Source organism: Coffea eugenioides, chromosome 7 (genome assembly GCF_003713205.1).
Source record: "Coffea eugenioides isolate CCC68of chromosome 7, Ceug_1.0, whole genome shotgun sequence".
Taxonomy (NCBI): Eukaryota; Viridiplantae; Streptophyta; class Magnoliopsida; order Gentianales; family Rubiaceae; genus Coffea; species Coffea eugenioides.
Window position 1 is genome coordinate 14,743,099 of NC_040041.1, and position 19,565 is coordinate 14,762,663.

Sequence of the window (19,565 nt, forward strand, 5' to 3'; positions counted from 1 at the left end):
GTGTAAATCCGGCCAGATCAATATGTGGATTAATGTACAAACAATGTTAGTAAAAATTTAAATTTCATACTCGTTTGGACTGTTGCTTTTCTGAATTTTGGCTTTGCTGTTGCTGCTCAGTCCCTCTATCTCTTGAACAAGTTGCAGCATTGTGGCCAGTTTCTCCACATTTTCTACAGTGCATCACAACTATCTTGCGGAGCTTGGTTCCATTTCCCTTTTCCTCTGTTATATCCCTTCTTCTAGCCTTTTTCGGCCTTCCAGGTTGTACACAAGCGATTGGAGGATCCATTTCCAAATGCTCAGAATTAGGCCAAAGCGAGACCCCACTAATTGGCTCCAAGACATTCTCATAAATTTTAGCAAACAACTCTCTTGAGTAGCATGGGGCTGTGAATTGCATTGGATTTCTATCAGACACCAGCATTGCAGAAATGGCATGAATACAAGGAATCCCACTTATCTTCCAAAGTTGGCAAGTGCATGTGTTTTTCCTGAAATCTACTGCATATTGAGCTGCCCGAGGACCTTTTACTTGGTAGCCATACAAACCATTCCAGATTGGCTCCCAAAGGCAGGCCTGCTTAATTCTATCCTCAATCAATTCCTTGATTAGGGGCCCTACTGGTTCAGTCCATTTAGATATCCCTTCTCTTCTTTGTTGGATCCTCTGCATCACCTTCTCTCTTATTTGTTCAAGCATTGGCATTATTGGTTTGTCTCTGGCTTCAAGAATGAACGCATTGAAGGTTTCACAAATATTGTTTACCAGCATATCACATTTTGTATGGACTGGAAAAAATGCCTTGCACCAGTGCCTGGCATGAGGTGCTTTTTCCACCTATTTAAAGGCCTCACAGTCAAAATCTTTCATGTCTTCCATGGCCTTGTTGAACTCTTCCATACTTGTACTAGTGGCTATACTCCACATCTTGGACTTTAAAGCTTTGTCAGGATGTTTCTTTTTAAAATTTCTGTACATATGTTGTACACAATATCTATGCTCACTCCCAGGAAGTATCTCAGACATAGCTCTGTCCAATCCCTTTACAAAGGTAAAAAAACATGAGTCAACACTCAAACTGATAAATATGAAAAATATCGTTTCTATTGGAACAATTGTTAACACTCAAACTATATTGATATTCTTACCTTTTGTTGATCAGAAATGAAGGTGTAATGATGTTGATTGTCAATATTTAGGTCATCAGCAAGGAGTTGAAGGAACCATCTCCATTGCTCTCCAGCTTCTTTTTCAACAACTGCCCATGCAATGGGTCACCATCCATTGTTAGGGTCAACACCCATAGCTGTTAGTAATTGACCATGATGAGTTCCTTTAATATGACAACCATCAAGACCTATTAGTGGCCTGCAACCACTAAAAAATCCCCTCTTAAGTGGCCCCAAACAGCAATAGAATCGCATGAATGTTGGATTACCACCAGGTTTTCTGAATGGAGCGAACATAATTTCAGTCGTTGTACCTGGATGAGTCTTTTTAAGCTCCTCAGAGTACCTACCCAAAAGTTTGTACTGTTCTTCAGCTGAACCCTTCACAGTTTGAGTAGTTAGTGCTCTTGCTTTATATGCCACTGCTCTAGTGATTTTGGACTTATACTCTTCATCAACTGTTTGTATTAACTCTTTCACAGGCAGTTGTAGGTTGGACCTGTACCTCTCTTCATACCTATTTGCCAACCACTTTGAGGTAATAGCTCTATTCTTCCAAGCATGGCCACAGTTTTCATGCTTATCATAGATTGACTTCACCACTAAGTCATTTGTGCCTAGACAATTTACTGTTGAGGCAAAAACAAACCACCTACAGGGGGGCTTACATTTTGCTCTAACTCTTTTTCTCTCATTTTTGCAAGGCTTCACAGGTTTACCATTAACAATTGCATAGTTTTTAAGAGCTTCTTTGAACTCCCTGCTATCAGCAAATTTTTGCCCTTTAAAGAACCTTGGATTTTTCATGTCCCTCTCTGGGATAAAGTCAATGAATTTGGGCATATGTCCTCCCCTTTCCTCAGATGACTCTTCCCCACTATCTAGTTGATCATCTATTTTGTCCCCATCAAATGCAGCTCCAACATCTATAGTTTTTGAACCAAAAGTTGCAGGCTGTCTTGCTTTATTTTTTCTGCCTTTCTTTTGTGATTGTTGGGTAGGAATGTGAGAAGTTCCAGTCACATCTTCATGCTCCTGCTGCTGGCCTCCCACAGATTGCTGGTCATTTTCTGTTTCATCTATATTGCCTGCATCCTCAAACATCAAGTCATCTTTGCAGAAATTATCATCAGCACTGAATTGCTCATTATCTGAGCTGCTGCTCGTGTCATCAGCAGCATCATTGTCTCTACCCTTACTAGTGCCTACCCCTCCCACTGTTTTAGTTGTTGTCTTTTGTTTGCCATCTTTAATTTCAGCCTGTGAGGTTGGAATCTTTTCATTAAGAATGTCTTTTTGCACCTGTTTTTCTGTTAAATTTTCACTTATACTTGCACCACTTTTTTTTTGGTTTTGAGTTCCAGCATTCAAAGGCTTTTTAGTTAATACCATATCAGTACAAGGCTCCTCTATAACTCTGTCCTCATCATCTATTTCTTCTATCAAAACATCAGATTTTGGTAGTGCTGCATGTGTCTCTACAGGCTCATTGAATTGCATTTTCAATACCTCTTCAATGCTCTTATGGTCACAGTAAACTTCCATCACCTTGTATTCCTGTACCCAACTACAGAACTGGTTAACATGTTCATCAGTTTGCAATTGCCTCAGTCCATCAGGTAGAACACTTGTCGGCTCAAGGTAATAGTACAACACAGCTTCCTCTTCCCTATACCCCAGTTTTTTTAACATTGCATTAATCTCAAGCACTGACATTCTATCACCATCACACAAATCTATATGATCAACTTCACCACCAGTATAAAATCTGTGATCTGAACCATTAAACTTGCCCATATAGTGCAATCTAATAGTAAAATATTCACTCCCATGTTTTGCACAATCATGTATCAAATTAAAGTCAAAATTCACTATATTCATAGAGTAGTAAAAATAAGCAGCAAAATTGCTAAATAAACAATTGCCCATGCAACATCAACTATTTTTTGTCAAACTCTATACCAGAAATTTCATTAAATTACTATTTTTAGTAAACTAATAATGGACCACAAATATAGTAGGACCCCATGCAACCTACCAACAGGACAAAACTCTCAGACCTTGTTTCCACCCAATTAATTTAATTAAACTCCACTATATCTAAACCCCTATCAACCAACATCTAATTCTTTAACAACCCCTAAATCGTTCAATAATAACACAACAATTACACACACAAACCCCAACGATATAAGCTTACAAATCAAGAGGCACATTACCGTATACGAGATATGGGTCAAAATATGCATCCCTCCTTCTGATCATCCATTCCCTTTCTCTGTCCATCCGTAGCTTTCAATGCAGAATTTCTCCCATGCAACCTTCAATAGCTATAATTGAAAGATTATCTAGCCATTCTTATACTTTAGATGAAATTTCAACAAGAAATGGGTTTTTGTTATCGGCAAAACTCGATTTTTGGAAAGGATTTCCGTTGCTTCGATTTTCGCTTGCTTAAGAATTGAAGAGTTGCATCTTTCAATCTCTTTTTACGCTCTTTAGTTGCTGGTCCCGAGGGTTCAAACATGAACGGACAAAAATGCCCTTTAATTCCGATCAGATTTGTGGTTAAAGTCATCAGAATTCCTCAAAGTATACATTTTTAATTGTTTAAGGATCAATCGGAAACAAATTTTAGATGGGGGGCCAAAAGATGACAAAGACAATAGTTTAAGGGCTCTTCAGGTTTTTTCCTCTTTAAAAAAAAAATGTAACCAAATATTTTTTTTGTTACCTATTAATTGTAACTCAACATCTCTATCTCTATGTTCAATTATCACATTAAATTAAACACCACACTTACTAGACTTTCTTGTCCTCCCAACACCATTATGTTCTCATTTTCTATTTTATAATAAAAAATATAAAATGTTTTAGTTGACATACTTAATAAAACATATGCCTTTTTTTGTCCTATTTTGAAATAATTCTTTATCTTATATCACATGCACATTGTTAAGAAAATAAAACAAGAGAATAGAACAGTGCAAAAACTTCACTAACAAATTTCGCAAAAATAGGAGATTTGTTGATGATTTTTGAGGTGTATACAATACTATTCTTAAGGTATTTATTGCCTCCAATACATTTAATAGTTTGCTTATGGGTTAAAACAATATACCCTTAGGATACAACAAGAATGAAGAGCCTTTGACAGCAAAACCAAAAGATCTTTTACTAAGAAATGATCAAAATAGTTAAGTTAGTTTGTTTTATTAAAAACTTGTCATTTATATAGAAAAGACAATCCAAAAGACATCAAAACTAAAAAACCACAATTTCCTCACTTCAATGATCATCAAGAGGCTGCTTTAGTTTCCTTTAATGGGAAAAAAATACCAAAACTGTTTTCTCACTATAATAATTATCAAGAGGTTGTAATTAGTCTCCTTTAATGAAAATGCCAAAACCATTTCCTCACTACAATGGTCATCAAGAGGCTACATTAAGTTTTTTTTGTCCAATATTCTGAATTTAACAAGCTTTATTTTCATTTCAATTCACAAACTATTCCAACAATCCCCCACTTAGTTTGTAAATGAAATAAATAATCTAACATACATAAACACTATGCATAAAAATAAGTATCATTAGATTTAAACTTTTCTTTTAGTGTTAGTATATCATTTTGAACTAATCAAATCATGGTTGTTTTTAAAATATTAAACCAAGATTTATAACTTAGCCAAGAAATACCATATACATGGCATTTAAACATTTGATCAATTCACAAAAATTTAGCACTATTACCAGCCATGTGCTCGATCCTAGTTTCATGATCATTTACAAAAGTAAATCATACATTTGCTAGAAGCGGCACCAGTTCTATGATCCTATAGGTGAAAACACTTTTAAACTTTATGTAACAAAACACTTCGAAAGTAATTACATTTCATTAAGAATATAATTGATCATATATTCAACATCCCATTTTGCACACTAGTGGGGTAACTTTGTTTACAAAGTACTAGTGTTCACAATCACAAGGTGAACGAATTTACATGTGGAATTTTTTCAGGTGAATTTTAAAGCGCTGTTGCTTTTCGTTTTGAGGTAATGCATTCGGCTTACATGGTGACGTTTTTCAACTATCTTTTCATATTTCCAATTGCATATTTATCTCATATGCATTTGATTATAAAAAATACTACAACAATTATTTCAAATAATACTATATTTAGACACATTTTTTAAGCCTACATTAGGTTAGGAAATATAGACAGCTAGCATGATGATTATATTAATGTTTTTTAAAGGGTAAAGATTTTCATGAATAATAAGAAGTGGTGGTAAATGCACACCATATGGATAATACTCCCATAAGTATGAGTAAAGGGTCAATGGATGAAGATAGAAAGTTAGGTTTCAAATCGTTACTAAATCTTTAATTTTTTATTGGTACAAAAAAAAATTGAAGCGAAATAGCTATTAAATGATGACTTTGATTTACTAGAAATATGGACCTATTCTATTCTTTTAGTTCCATGGAAACAAAATCCCATCTAACTTTAAACAAGATTAAGAACTAATAACCCATGTACTAATAAATTAACTAGTAAAAGATAGGGGGAAAAAAAGAAATTTGTTAAATTACAACATTAAAATGAGTTGGAGCACTCAATTCATCAATTTAGAATTCATTTTCATTCTCTATGACCACTGTTCCGAAGCAAAATAACCTATAATAGTCTATTGCTAACTTTTGCACATAGTTTGATAAATTTTCTCTTTTTTAGAATTTTTGGTTGATTAGTTACTCGTGTACCATTGCGTGAATTATTTTTTGTTCAATGTTAACCCCTGTTTTGCTTCTTTTTAAAAAAAATGATTTTAATAAATTCGTGATTGTACATGGTTGATCCCCTTAGTAATTGTGAATTTCCATCAATTGTTCTAAATCTACTTCAAATTAGAAACATTAAGGCTTAGATTTGTTTTTGATGAAACCATAGGGACTAAAAAAGAAGCCACACTTAATGCCAAATATTATAGATTATATTTGCTTTCGCTGAAACATCAAGGATTAAAATCACATAGGTACCAAATATTAGGAACCAAAACTGTATATCTCCTTCTTGCACAATGTACACTTATAATTTGAAGGCGATTGCAAATAAACATCATTGGTTTATTTTTAGGGAAAATCGTTCAAAACGTCTCTCATATTTTACAAGATGGCTTTTTTTGTCCCTCACTTTTAAAAGTATAATTTTACGTCCCTTACAAATTCACATTGACCAAATTTGGTCCCTACCTAGGTTTTTGACTAGTTTTCGGCCGGAAACCACCATGTGACTTGCATGTGATCATTTTTTAAGGACAAAATTGTCAAATCAAATTTTTACATAATCTGATTTATAGTCCCTCACATTTCACAAAATGAATTTTTTCGTCCCTAACATTTTACAAAATGAATTGTTTCGTTCCTCACATTTCAAAAAATGAAAATTTCCATCCCTCACATTTTTCAAAATGAACTTTTTCATCCCTCATTGATCATGCGTATGAATAGTTTTTTTCTATAAACCCACGTATATGTTTATTTGATTTTACTTGAACAGTACGAGTAACATGTAATTTATCTTTATTGAATTTCATTTACACATGCTAATCGTAGTTATACACATGCTATTCAATCGATATATATAGGAGTTTAAAACTAATAATTTTGTTTGAAACTCATGTATATATTTATATGATTTCACCATTTGAACCTATTCAATATTTGTGACATTTCTCTTTTGGTAATAATTTATTTATTGAATTGTATAATAAGGTCACCTAATTAATGGGTTCTAACTCGAATTCTATAATTATACTAACAAATTTTAAATATGAAATTTCTACTCGACACTTTTAAGACCAACAGTTGAATTACTTGCCTTGTGATTGTCTTAAAATTTGAAAATGCCAATCACTTATATCTTTTTGTCATACTTTTCTTTTGTTTATTTTTTCTATTCAAATTTAATTCGATATAAACACTAGATAATATTTAGGATTAAATGTCTTCTTTATTTTCAAATTTTGAGTAAAAGAAATGAATATAAGTGAAAAACTAACAATTTTTTTAAACCCATGTATATATCTATTTGATTTTACTTGAGCATTACGAATAGTATGTAATATATCTCTATTTGATTTCACATGCTATTCATACTGTTCAGTTGAAATCAAATAGATACATACATGGATTTAAAAAAAAATTATTCACACACATGATCAATAAAAGATGAAAAAATTTATTTTGAAAAATGTGAAGGATGAAAAAATTCATTTTGTGAAATGTAAGGGACGAAAAAATTTATTTTATAAAATGTGAGGGATTATGAATCGAATTATATAAAATTTGATTTGACAATTTTGCCCTTAAAATATGATTACGTTCAAGGCACGTGGTGAATTTCGACCAAAAACTAGTCGGAAACCTAAGTAGGGACCAAATTTGACCAATATGAATTTGTAAGGGACGTAAAATTATATTTTAAAAAATGAGGGACGAAAAAGTTATTTTGCAAAATGTGAGGAACGTTTTGAACGATTTTCTGTATTTTTATGTACACAAAGTCTAAAATTCTTCTTTTGATTTCAAATAATACTTCATTTCATAATGTATGTTTTTTTTGGTTTAAAGTATAACATAACTAATCATTTGACAGAGTCAGGGGACAATATAAAGAGAAAAAGTGGAATTTCTCCTACTTTATCTAATAAGAAATGTTATTTACTAGGCTCAAGCCCAATTAAAGCCTGACGTGTTCACATGTATAATTGTATATATAATATACATATAATTGCATATTAAATGATATATATAATATATAGTTATACATATTATAACATTAAAATATTTATACTTTATATACAAATTCATAATATTTTATAAATATTAATATATTATATATATTTATGTAGTTAATAATATGTTTGGATCAAACCCGATATAAGCCCAAAATTTGATATTAAATGATGAGTCGAAAAGTCCAAAAGCCCCATTTATATTTTAAGTTTGGGCATATCAAAGTACGGTTCATAGAGCCTGATTGACTCTCCCGAATCTAGCAACAAGAATTCTCTTGATCACTTGACCAATGCTAATAATCTTAGATTCATGTATTGAGTAACTTGTTAATGAAAAGAAAAAGAGAGAATAGAGCAAAAAATCAGACTATATGTGGCAAGGAAAAACTAGAAGGTTTTGACTTTTTAAAACGATAATGGAGCTTATACTCGTTGGTCGAGTCACTTCATCTACAGGATGCAAGTTTGATTCACCAAGGATGAGGTTGAGGGTCACTTTTGATCCTCTTGAGGGTGGGAGGGACAGAAGAGAGATGAAGGCATCTGTGTTCATGTCTAGACTAATGTTGGGAAGACAAAATTTAGCCAATTTTGTCATCAAAATTTACCCAAAAGGATGTTGCTGCGGTATGTCATCAAAGAAGAGGTGTTGGGAATACACTACAGAATTTACCCAAAACTTATGCTCAAGATACCTTGATTTGTAGGTACAAATTGTACACCAGCTTAGAGAGCTCGATTACAGATGGGATTTCGATTTCTCCTCCACCAGTGGAGGTCTGTTGATGTTGGTGCTATTTAAATTTTCATTTTCTGGCTTTTGATTTTCTTTATCTTGAGAGAAGCACAAGTACTCAATTGGTGCTTTAATGAGTCTGAGTACAGGAAGATTAGAGATGATCGTCTAGGGTAGCTTTAGTATGACTTTAATAGGCTTTGAAAACAATATTCTTTTGATCAGACGTGCCGGGACTTTGTTCAACTTTGACATAATGTTCCAGACCAAATAACCCAAGTTGTTTAACGTGGCTAGACTTTCCAAAATAACTTTCTTTAGCTTCTTTGATTTCATCTCCTTCATCAATTTCGGTGATTTCAGATGGCCCTTCTAATTTAGGCACGATGACACGGTACAAGAAGTCAAGCAAATGTGCATAATCCATCACTTCAAATTTTGACAGCTCATCCATCATCTTAAATGGCAAAAGCTCGTTGGAAAACCCAATTAACATTAACACATTATATTTGCCGCCTCTAATGAAGAAAACTGAAGTTCCAACTTTTCCCGCAACAAAAATAGTGGAATTTGATTTTCAAGCATCACCATATCTCTGAGAATTGCGTTGTGTGCTGACTTTCTTCCTGCAATATCAACCAAATGAGACATTCTTGATGATAATCTAGTTAGTACTTTACCTTCTTTTGTGGCAAAGACTTGAAGGAACTAGAGCAAGACAGAGCACCCACAGCCGTCATCCAAGCTAAGGTTTCACCGTTGAACTCTAAGTACTTGTGGTAGCATGCTCAAGTCCTAGGCTCAAACCATTCCAGCTGGTCCACAACGCTTTGAAACTTGAGGGATTGCAATTGTTTTTAAGTTCTTTTGGCCGAAGCAAGCTTGTATCTTTCCATCTCATATAATTCTGATCTCCAATGATATATTGTTGGGTTTGTGGGCCAACTCAAAACCCATGTTACCAAACCTATCATTAGGACTTAAGGGTTTTCAAGTAAAAAGTGACAAGTAGCAGTCATGTGAAGCATTCTTTCTTCTCGTGAGAAAAGCTACAGCAATCACTTTTTCGCTTGCTTGGAGAAAAACGAGAAGAGAGAGAGAGAAAAGAAACTAGAGAGAGGGAAAATTCAAGATCTTGATTGGAGGGTGATTCGAACTCTGATTAACATGAAATTTTACCCACACGATCCTGTCGTCTGACTCTACTTATTTATTGATTCAGATTTTGAATTTTCTCTTCGTTTGGTAACACCTTTCCAAATCCACTTTTTTGATAGTTATAATTTTTGGAGGTGATTTTGTAATAATTTCACTTGATTAATATTGGTGATATTATTGTCATCCGAATATTACGGATAGACCTGTATATTTCCATTATTGTGATAGCGAAAATTTTTTACTGGAAGTCCTGTGATTTTTTTTAATTTGGATTTTTCACGTAAAAAATCTTGGTATCCTGTGCCACTTATTTTTCTTGCATTTTATTATTATTGTTGGCATTATTATTTGGTGATTTGATCTATCCTTAGTTTAATTGGTACTTGGAGAAAGAGTAATTTTTTTTAAGTTAACTCTAATATTGTATACCTGCACTGGTACTCCTTTCCCAACAAAGTGGTATCAGAATAGTTAGATTGGACTGCTCATTTGTACTAGTTAAAAAAGATGATTCGGATAGTGGTTGTATGATAAAATTGAATGTAACTAATTATTCAATTTGAAAGTCTAGAATGAAAGACTACCTGTATTATAGAGATTTGTTTGAACCTGTTCTAGGGGATAAGGGTAGACCAAGTGATATAAGTGATGAAAAATGGGCTGTTATGCACAGAAAAACTATTGATAATATTAAAAAATGGATTGATCAGAATATTTTCTAGCACTTTGCTAATGACATCAGAACTGATGTATTATGAAAAAGTTTGAGAGCATGTATGAACAGAAGACTGGTTTGAACAAGACTAGCTGTTTGAAGCAAATTACTCGAATGAGATATAAAGATGGAAAAAATATAACCGAACATCTGAGTAGTTTTCAGGGATTGATAAACCATGCAACCACATTGAATTTGAATTCGGATGATGAGGTGCAGGCTTTGTTATTGTTTAGTTCACTACTGGATAGTTGAAAAATCATGATGATCTCCGTCAGTAATTTAGCTTCCAATGGTGTGTTGACTATGACTATTGCAAAAAAGGCCCTTGTGAATGAAGAGTTCAGGAGAAAAAAAAAAGAAATTGTCTATTTGTTCCAAATTCTGGTTACAGAAAAAGAAAGAAAGAAGAGGGAGAAACAAAAGTAGAGGACCCTACAACAAAAATGATAAATCCAGAGACAGGTCTGAGTCACGAAAAAATATTGCATGCTATTATTGTAAAAAGAATGGGTATTATATGAAGGAGTGCAGAATTTTAAAATGAAAACAAGTTGAGAAAAAAGATAGGGTGATGAAAAGACTACAGTAGTTGTGGCAGCTCATGATGATATATTTGTGTTTTGTGATGATAGTCAGGTGAATATTATCTGTTACGACAGTGATTGGGTAGTTGATTCAGGTGTATCCTACCATGTTACTCCACACAGGCATTTCTTCTCAACCTACACCAAAGGAGGCTTTGGTTATGTTAGAATGAGAAATGAGGTCTGGTGCAAAATTATTGACATGAGAGACACATATTTGGACACAGATATCGGATGCCAACTGATCTTGAGAAATGTTCGACATGTTTCTAATATTCGGCTTAATCTTATTTGTACAGGAAAACTTGATGATGAGAGTTATCATAAATTGCAAGATAGAGGAAAATGGAAACTCAACAAAGAAAATCTCGTTGTTGTCAGAGGAAAGAAACAGAATACCCTCTACTTGATACAAGCCAAGTTGGGAAATGGAGAAGTGAATACACCTCGTGATTCTTCAATCAACCTCTGACATAGACGACTTGGGTACATAGATGAAAAGGGGATTCAGACACTTGTTCGCAAGTAACTTCTACCTGAAATTAAAAGTAATGCACTTAAACCTTGTATTGACTGCATTTATGGAAAATAACACAGAATTGCATTTCAAAAGTTTTTTCCATCTAGAAAATTAAATCCGTTAGAATTGGTGCACACTCATTTTTGTTATATGAAAGATAAGTCTTTTGGTAATACTGTTTATATTGTAACCTTTATTAATGATTTTGCTAGAATGGTTTGGTATTTTGTTTTGAAATTTAAAAATCAGATTGTGAATGTATTTAAAGATTTTCATAATAAAGTTGAAAGAGAAACTAACAAGTAGTTAAAGTGTGTTTGTGTTGACAATGGTGGTAAGTACAAGGGACTGTTTAAAAGTTACTACAAATCTCGTGGGATCAGACTAGAAAAGACAGTACCAAAAACTCTTCAAAAAAATAAAGTAGCAAAGAGGATGAACAGATTCATCACTGAGCGGGTCAAATGTATGCTGTCTAATGCTAAACTGCCAAAATTATTTTGAGGTGAGGCAATGAGGACTGCAGTTAATTTGATAAATCTTTCTCCATCAATTTCTCTAGATGGTGATATCTCAGAGAGAGTATGGATCGGAAAGATGTGTCCTTTAAATATTTAAAAGTTTTTGATTATCGGACATTTGTTCATATTCTCAAAGATGGGAGGTCAAAACTTGATGTAAAATCAAAGAAATATATATTTTTGGATTATGGACATGAAAATTTTGGTATAGGTTGTATGATCATGTTGAAAAGAAGGTGATTAGGAGTACAGATATCGTCTTGTTTGAAGATCAAACCATTCAAGACATTAATAAAAGTAACAATCCAAAATTCTCATATGACATTTCTGCTAGTTCAGATCCAAATCCAGTTCCAGTACCTGTTGATTTTAATCAAGGGGGAGTTGAGATAGAGCAGAGAAAGGATGTTGATAATAGTGATGGTCCTGTTGTTGATGAATTTGAGTATGAGACACCACCTACTCCACCACTGCAACCACAAGATGAGTTTAGAAAATCTACCAGAGAGAGAAAACCTTCTAGTAGATATAATCTCCATGAATATGTGTTGTTGACATATGGAGGAGAGTCAGAGTCCTACTGTGAGACTCTAGAGCATGAGAACAAAAATGATTGGTTGCGAGCCATGCAAAAAGAGATTGTGTCCCTACTTGAGAATTACACTTATGAGTTAATGAAACTGCTTAAAGAAAAAAGAATTCTGAAAAACAAATGGGTTTATAGGTTGAAAACTCAGGAGCATAGTTGACAACCAAAGTATAAAGCAAGATTGGTTGTGAAGGGATTTAGTTAAAAGAAGGGTGTAGATTTTGAAGAAATTTTCTCTCCCGTGGTAAAGATATCGTCAATTCGAATTGTTTTGGATATTGCACCTAGTTTAAATTTAGAGATCGAGCAACTTGATATGAAGATAGCTTTCCTGCATTGTGACTTGGGAGAGAAGATCTACATGGACCAACCGGAGGGATTCAGAGAAAGTGACAAGGAAAACCTTATATGCCGTTTCAACAGAGTTTATATGGGTTGAAATAGGTATCGAGACAAGGGTACATGAAGTTTGATTCCTTTATAATAGACTACGAGTACCACAGGATTAGATATGATCACTGTGTTTATATGAAAATTTTTTCAAATGGTGATTTTATTATTCTCCTGGTGTATGTTGATGATAGGGCAAATTCTACTTTACCCCCCTGTGGTTTAACTTTTTTTACATAACCCCTTCATGATTTCAAAAACTATATATAACCCACTCATAATTTGGATTAAAGTGTCAAAATGACGAGAATGATCATTTGTAACGGAATCACTTAAAATGTCAAAAATACCCTTATGTAAAGTTGAAAATTATTTATTAAGTAAGGGGGGTTATGTGTATATTTTGAAAATCATAACGGGTTTATATGGTAAAATATTAAATCATAAGGGGGTTATATGCTAAAATATAAAAATCATACGGGATTAGTATATCATGTATTTATAAGGGTGATTTCAACATTTTTAAAAATTCCGTTACGAATGACTATTTCCGTCACCGTGACACTTTAATCCAAACCATGAGGGAGTTATGTATAGTTTTTGAAATTATAGGGGGGTTATGTAAAAAAAATACTAAACCATAGGGGGTAAAATGTAATTTGCCCTTGATGATATATTGATTGTTGGTTGTGATACTATGAAAATTGACAGATTAAAAAAGGAGTTGAGTAAATCTTTTGTAATGAAAGATTTGGGTCTGACTAGACAGATATTGGGGGATGAAAATCTCAAGAGACAGACAAAATAAAAAACTTTGATTGTCTCAAGAATAGACTTCTTGTTTTTGAGTTGTAAAGCAAGAAGACAATTGATGTTTATTCACTGTTGGAGTTAATTAGTGATCAGTTTGGAGGATGAAGCTTTAATGAATGCAAAGAGAACTTTAACATATAATAAATAAATAAATAGGTAAAGATGTTATCCACCAAGAGTGAAATATGCGTTTCATTTGATTTACCTGTAAAATATATATCATATTCCTTGATACACCTTTTGCGGTCTATGCACGCATGAAAGAAAAAGACAATGAAAAAAATGAGTTGGAAAAGTCTAAATTTAATAATAAAAAGCAAAAAATTTGTGTCATAGGAATATTATGCGAGTTCATAACAATTAAATCACGGAATGTAATGATGGACTTGCTAGTAGAATATTCATTTGTTCTACCATCAGTGCCTTTCTTTTATCTTTCACTTTAAGCCTAAGATAATGAAAACAAACAGTATCCTTCTCCTTGTTAATTTGTTATTGGAAATTTTAAATTCTTTTAGTATATATAAAACAAAACCTTTTCTCTATTCTGATTTTACAGTTGTTGACTTTATTGCATTACTCCTCCTTTTATTATTCTTGTTATTATTATTATTATTATTATTTTACATAAATTCTAATAGTTGATGAATAAAACTCATTGACAGTGTCGACCGTGTCACTAATCTGGCTTGGTAGTTCGGAGTAACACATTCTCTTTGACAAGCAACCTTCGGAAAATGCCACTAAGAGCTAACAAGAAGGATCCCAGTACACGCATGCTGCTGCCTTCCGCCAAGGCCGTCTTTTGATCTTTATTTGTCTGAGTGTTTTTTCTCCTGTTCTCTCCTTCAGGGATTCGCTTGAAGATTGCGGCAGATAGAGAAACAACGAAGGTGATAAATTCTCATTTGAATAATTTATATTCCAATCACCCTGCTCTCTAGCATGCCTTCAGCAATTCCATTTACCCCACTTGTTACATTGAGCCATTACCTTCATCACACTGAAGAAGACGGGCTATGACTATGTACAACCTTCACTATTTTACTTGAAGCTTGCCTAGAATTTGACGATGCTCTGCTCTGATTAAGCACCCTCTTAAATCAGCAAAGTTCCAATCACACGAATAATGCCAGACGGCCTAAAAACTTACGTGATGCCAGACAACCATCCGAAGAAGCAAACAACTTGAGAGAACAACATTAATGTCACCATGTTTAAAATGAAATTGTCTTTAAACCTGTTCGGTGGTTTCTCTTGCGGAAAGATACAGAGAATATAACTGAAATATGTGGTAGGATTCAAAAACGAAGCAAATTATCAGAATAGATGTCCACGAGCTGCAGGCAGTAGGTACTTGATGTATTGCACCCTTTGATACTGGTACAGCATCATGTTGATTCATTGAGCTAGAAACTTCTCAGGCTTTTCGGAATTCTCCCACTTAATCTTTTACCCCTAGCATGCGAGCCAAGCATAAAACTGTTTCCATGTCGGCATGTGATGTTTCACACACACACACACACACACACACACACAACTGGAGCATAAGTAGACTTTTGAAGATCCCAGAAAAGAAACAGATTAATAACAGATTACCTGCATGGAGTGATTTAGAAGTCGATGCACAATATTTCATCAATTAAGAACATAAGCAAAAACAAAACTTCTCCTCGCAATCTTCCATTTCAGCTAGTGTTAAAGAAGATGCCATCTTTTCTACGTTTCACAAAGCTAGTATGTCCAAGTGCATATACATTGTTTGTGAAATCCGTAGGCCCTTCTTTAGTTGAAAATTGATCAGAGAAATATCAGGCACGGCACGGCTCCAATTTCAAGAACGTCTAAATTTTGCAGCTATCAAAACAAATAGTATGAAATGCGTATCTTCTTAAATGTCATGAAAATATTACACCTTTCCCTAACGTATTTGTTTAATTGATTTCTTAGTAGCTAGTGACTATAAACGTCTATTCCATCAAAACACTTACATAGCAACTATACTGAATTGAAGAGCAACTGAATTTGATAGATTCAACAAATCTGTTGAGGCACGAAAATTAGCGAAACATAACCTTGCTTAACAACTTAATAAAACAAACGAAAGAAGGAAAACTATGCTTGATGTCTGCATGTTTCCTGCGCCTTATCATTCGAAGATATTCTGCCATCTTGGAAAGTTGTGACTGCATGATAGACTAGATCCAAAATAATATGGGGGATAGCCCTGGCTTTACTGAAGTTTGGCATTCATGCTGAGACGTGGGAGTATTCAGCCTTCATACTAAACAGCAAATGTATGTTTTTGCTTTTTATATATATAAAGGACGGAGACTTTCTTGGATGAACTATTCCAAGTTATTGCCAGAGAATGACCTTTTTGCCACACTTCTACTGAATGTCTATACAATTTATTACAGCATTGACAATTAAAGGGGAAGTGATCAGAATACTTATTCTGGATCATACTTAAAAGGTTGGATTCAGTCAAATGCAGTGAAAACAAATCAATAACCACGACTATCTATGGGACCTCAAACTATGAATCCAAAGCAAGAAACTGGTCTAGAAAGTTTTTACGCTTTTGAACCGGCTGAATCTTAAGCACTATTTAGGAATTGAAATAAAGTAACAATTTTATCTTAGAAAAAAATTTATCAAAATTACAAGAATGCAGCTTAAACCTTGTCCAGAAATTCAGAGTCACAAACTATATTTGCATATCACATTTCATTTCATATTTACAATAACTTTAAATATTAGTTATCTGAAGTAAAAATGACAGACAAGCTAAAGTACTAACACCCATGAAAAACAAACAAAAAGAACCTGTAAAAGTTACCACTTAAGTGATATGCCACACTGAGGTTCTCCATGGAAATATCAACAAGAAGTCTCTCTAAGTGGTACAAATCCAATTAACCGCAGCAGATTTCTGATCTGCTAAACTAACCAATTAAGGAAATCCAATTAACAGCAGAGAATCTCTATGAATTGCTACACTTATCAATTGAACTTGACATATGGACTGTGGCTTCCTCCACCAGGACTGAAGATCTTTGAGGGATTCGCAAAAATATGACCAACAGAGTTCCTCAAATACCCAGTTCAAAAGTGAACTTAAATAGTGTTAGTTCCAGCAAATAAATGTTTAGGGGACAAAAACCGGTAGGACCAAAAGTTGCAAATAATGTGAAGGTCCTCTTTATCTCCCGTCCATAAACTTCTTGCCACCAGGATCAATCTTCAGCATCAACATAAGTAGAGAAGGATTCTTCTATTTTTCAGTAGCAGAATCAAGTAAAATGGAAAAGGTAGATGCATCCAAAGAGAATACTCTGTGAACCATTTCTTCGTAATAGGCCATTGCGTCCTCATAATGACCTCCCGTAAGGAGTCCATGCAGAATAACATTGTATGTAACACTATCTGCCAGGCAACCCTTCTCTTCCATTTTTGCAACAAGCTCTTTAGCTTCGACAAGCAAACCTTCTGAAAGCAGGCCAGCAATCATGGTTTTGTATGTTTTGACATGAGGGTCCAATCCTTTGAGGAAGAGATTTTTGAAAAGATGTCGGGGACTATCGAGCCTCCTGCTTTTGCACAACCCATCAAGCATGATAGTGTAGATTCAAATGTGAATATTTTTTCCATCAGCTTCCATTGCATGGAATAACTGCAATGCTTCGTCAACATGTCCAGTCTTCCATAATCCATCCAACACCACACAGTAAGTGTGAAAATCAGGCTTCATGCCAGAAGCTTGCATCTCATTGAAAATTTCTCATGCACTAAGATACCTTCTTGAACTAAATAACCCCTGCAACACAGTGTTATAAATAACGATATTAGGTGTTAAACCTTGATGTCGAATCTCTCGAAAGAGATTCATGGCTGCTTCCACTTTCTTGGTCTTGGAATAGGCATTTATTAGAATACCATAGCTATGGAGATCAGGTGTAAGGCCACTAGCAACCATGGTATTGAAAATTCTCCTTGCATCATCTATTCGCCTCTGTAAACAGTACCCATCCATTAAGGAACTGTGTGTGCCCCGGTCGGGATTTTGACCTTGCTGGATCATGATCTGGACTATCTCGTCAGCATCTTCTATATGCCTTTCCTTACATAGTGCATCCACCACTATACTAAAAGTAATAACATCTGGAACAATTTTATAAACCTTCATCTCAGAAGAGAGCTTGTCAACGTCCTTCCATCTGCTTAAGTTGCACGGACCTTGAATCAAACAATTGTGAGTGACAACATTCGGGGGAATGTCCTTTTAAATCATCACCTGTAAGAGGGCAAGAGCTTCATCAACCATTTTATCCTTGCACAAGCTGTCAATGATGGTACTGTAAATAATTGCATTAGGTTTACATGGTCTTTTTTGTTTTTCCATTGCTCGGAGGAAGTCAATGGCAGTTCCAGTGTTTCCCTTCTGACAAAGTCCACGTATCACAATCCCAGACGTAACTTCATCGGGCTCACAAAGTTTTTCATATATTATCTTTTTGAACAATTCGTGTGCCTGGAGAGCCTTATGTTCTTGAAACAGTCCTCTGAGTGGAGTATTAAAGGTGACTACATTGGGCACAATACCACGCTTAAAGAATCCACCCAGTACAGAAAACCCCAAATCCACTCGACCCACCAGACAATAACAATTAATCACAACATTGAGGGTGCACTCATCAACCACCATGCCTTTGACGCACATATCTCTAACTAGGGGAAAAACAGAAGAATAATGATTCTTCATCTTTGCGATTCGGCTTAGCAGTTGATTGAATTGAATAACACAAGGCAGAGGCCTCATCCGGACCATCTGCTCTACAAGCTCAGAGCATCATCAAGACTGTTGATTTTATTAATATCATTCCACAATCCAGATTGAAATTTCAAAGCATTTCCACACGACGCTCTAACTTTACTACTACCAGCAGAATAGAAAGCTAATTGGGGCCCTAATGCAGAGAGAAATGAAGCAAGAGTAGTACAAGCAGTAGTACCTAATGAAGCAACAGTAGTACAAGCTGTTGGGATCCTTGATGTCCCTACTCAATGCCAAATTCAGTGTGTCAATCTCATTTATCACGTGATGGTAGAAGAAATTTAAATAAACAACATATGACAAATTGAATAAACAAGACACTTGGCATAAATATAGAAGTGGCACTGAGTTGTCACTGGAAAAGTGGCACTGACGATCCCGTGTGCCCCTTTCCACCCCCAACTTCCATGTTTAGTTTATTACGTCAAATTAACCACCACTTAATAGACTTCCTTATCCTCCTAAGTCCTAACAACCTAATCCGCCACTTTATTTATTACTTGTGATAAAGGCACATTCGATGTGTATACAATTTATGAACAATCACAATCACTTTTTATATGGAAGCATTTAGTACAAAATTTTCATAAAGAAAACAAAAGACTTTCATCTTTTAAAAGTTTTTTAAGTAGAAATTTAATTAACGTAGTGGTTATAATGTTTTAATTAATGTAATTGTTATAATGTTTGTGGGTGGTTACATTGGTTGGCAATAATCAACAACA

The 19,565-nt window shown here is 34.4% G+C and overlaps 1 protein-coding gene and 1 pseudogene across 1 annotated transcript; both read right to left on the bottom strand.

Moving 5' to 3' along the window:
• Positions 1-8,643: 8,643 nt before the first annotated feature.
• Positions 8,644-9,684, bottom strand: LOC113777013 (annotated as a pseudogene).
• A 7,596-nt stretch (positions 9,685-17,280) lies between these two features.
• Positions 17,281-18,768, bottom strand: LOC113777014 (pentatricopeptide repeat-containing protein At3g22470, mitochondrial-like). Its single transcript, XM_027322063.1, has 3 exons — positions 18,301-18,768; positions 17,804-18,186; positions 17,281-17,596 (listed from the first exon to the last, which is right to left on the bottom strand). The coding sequence occupies exons 1-3, from the start codon at positions 18,766-18,768 to the stop codon at positions 17,281-17,283; spliced, it is 1,167 nt and encodes a 388-aa protein (XP_027177864.1).
• Between the last annotated feature and the right edge of the window lie 797 nt (positions 18,769-19,565).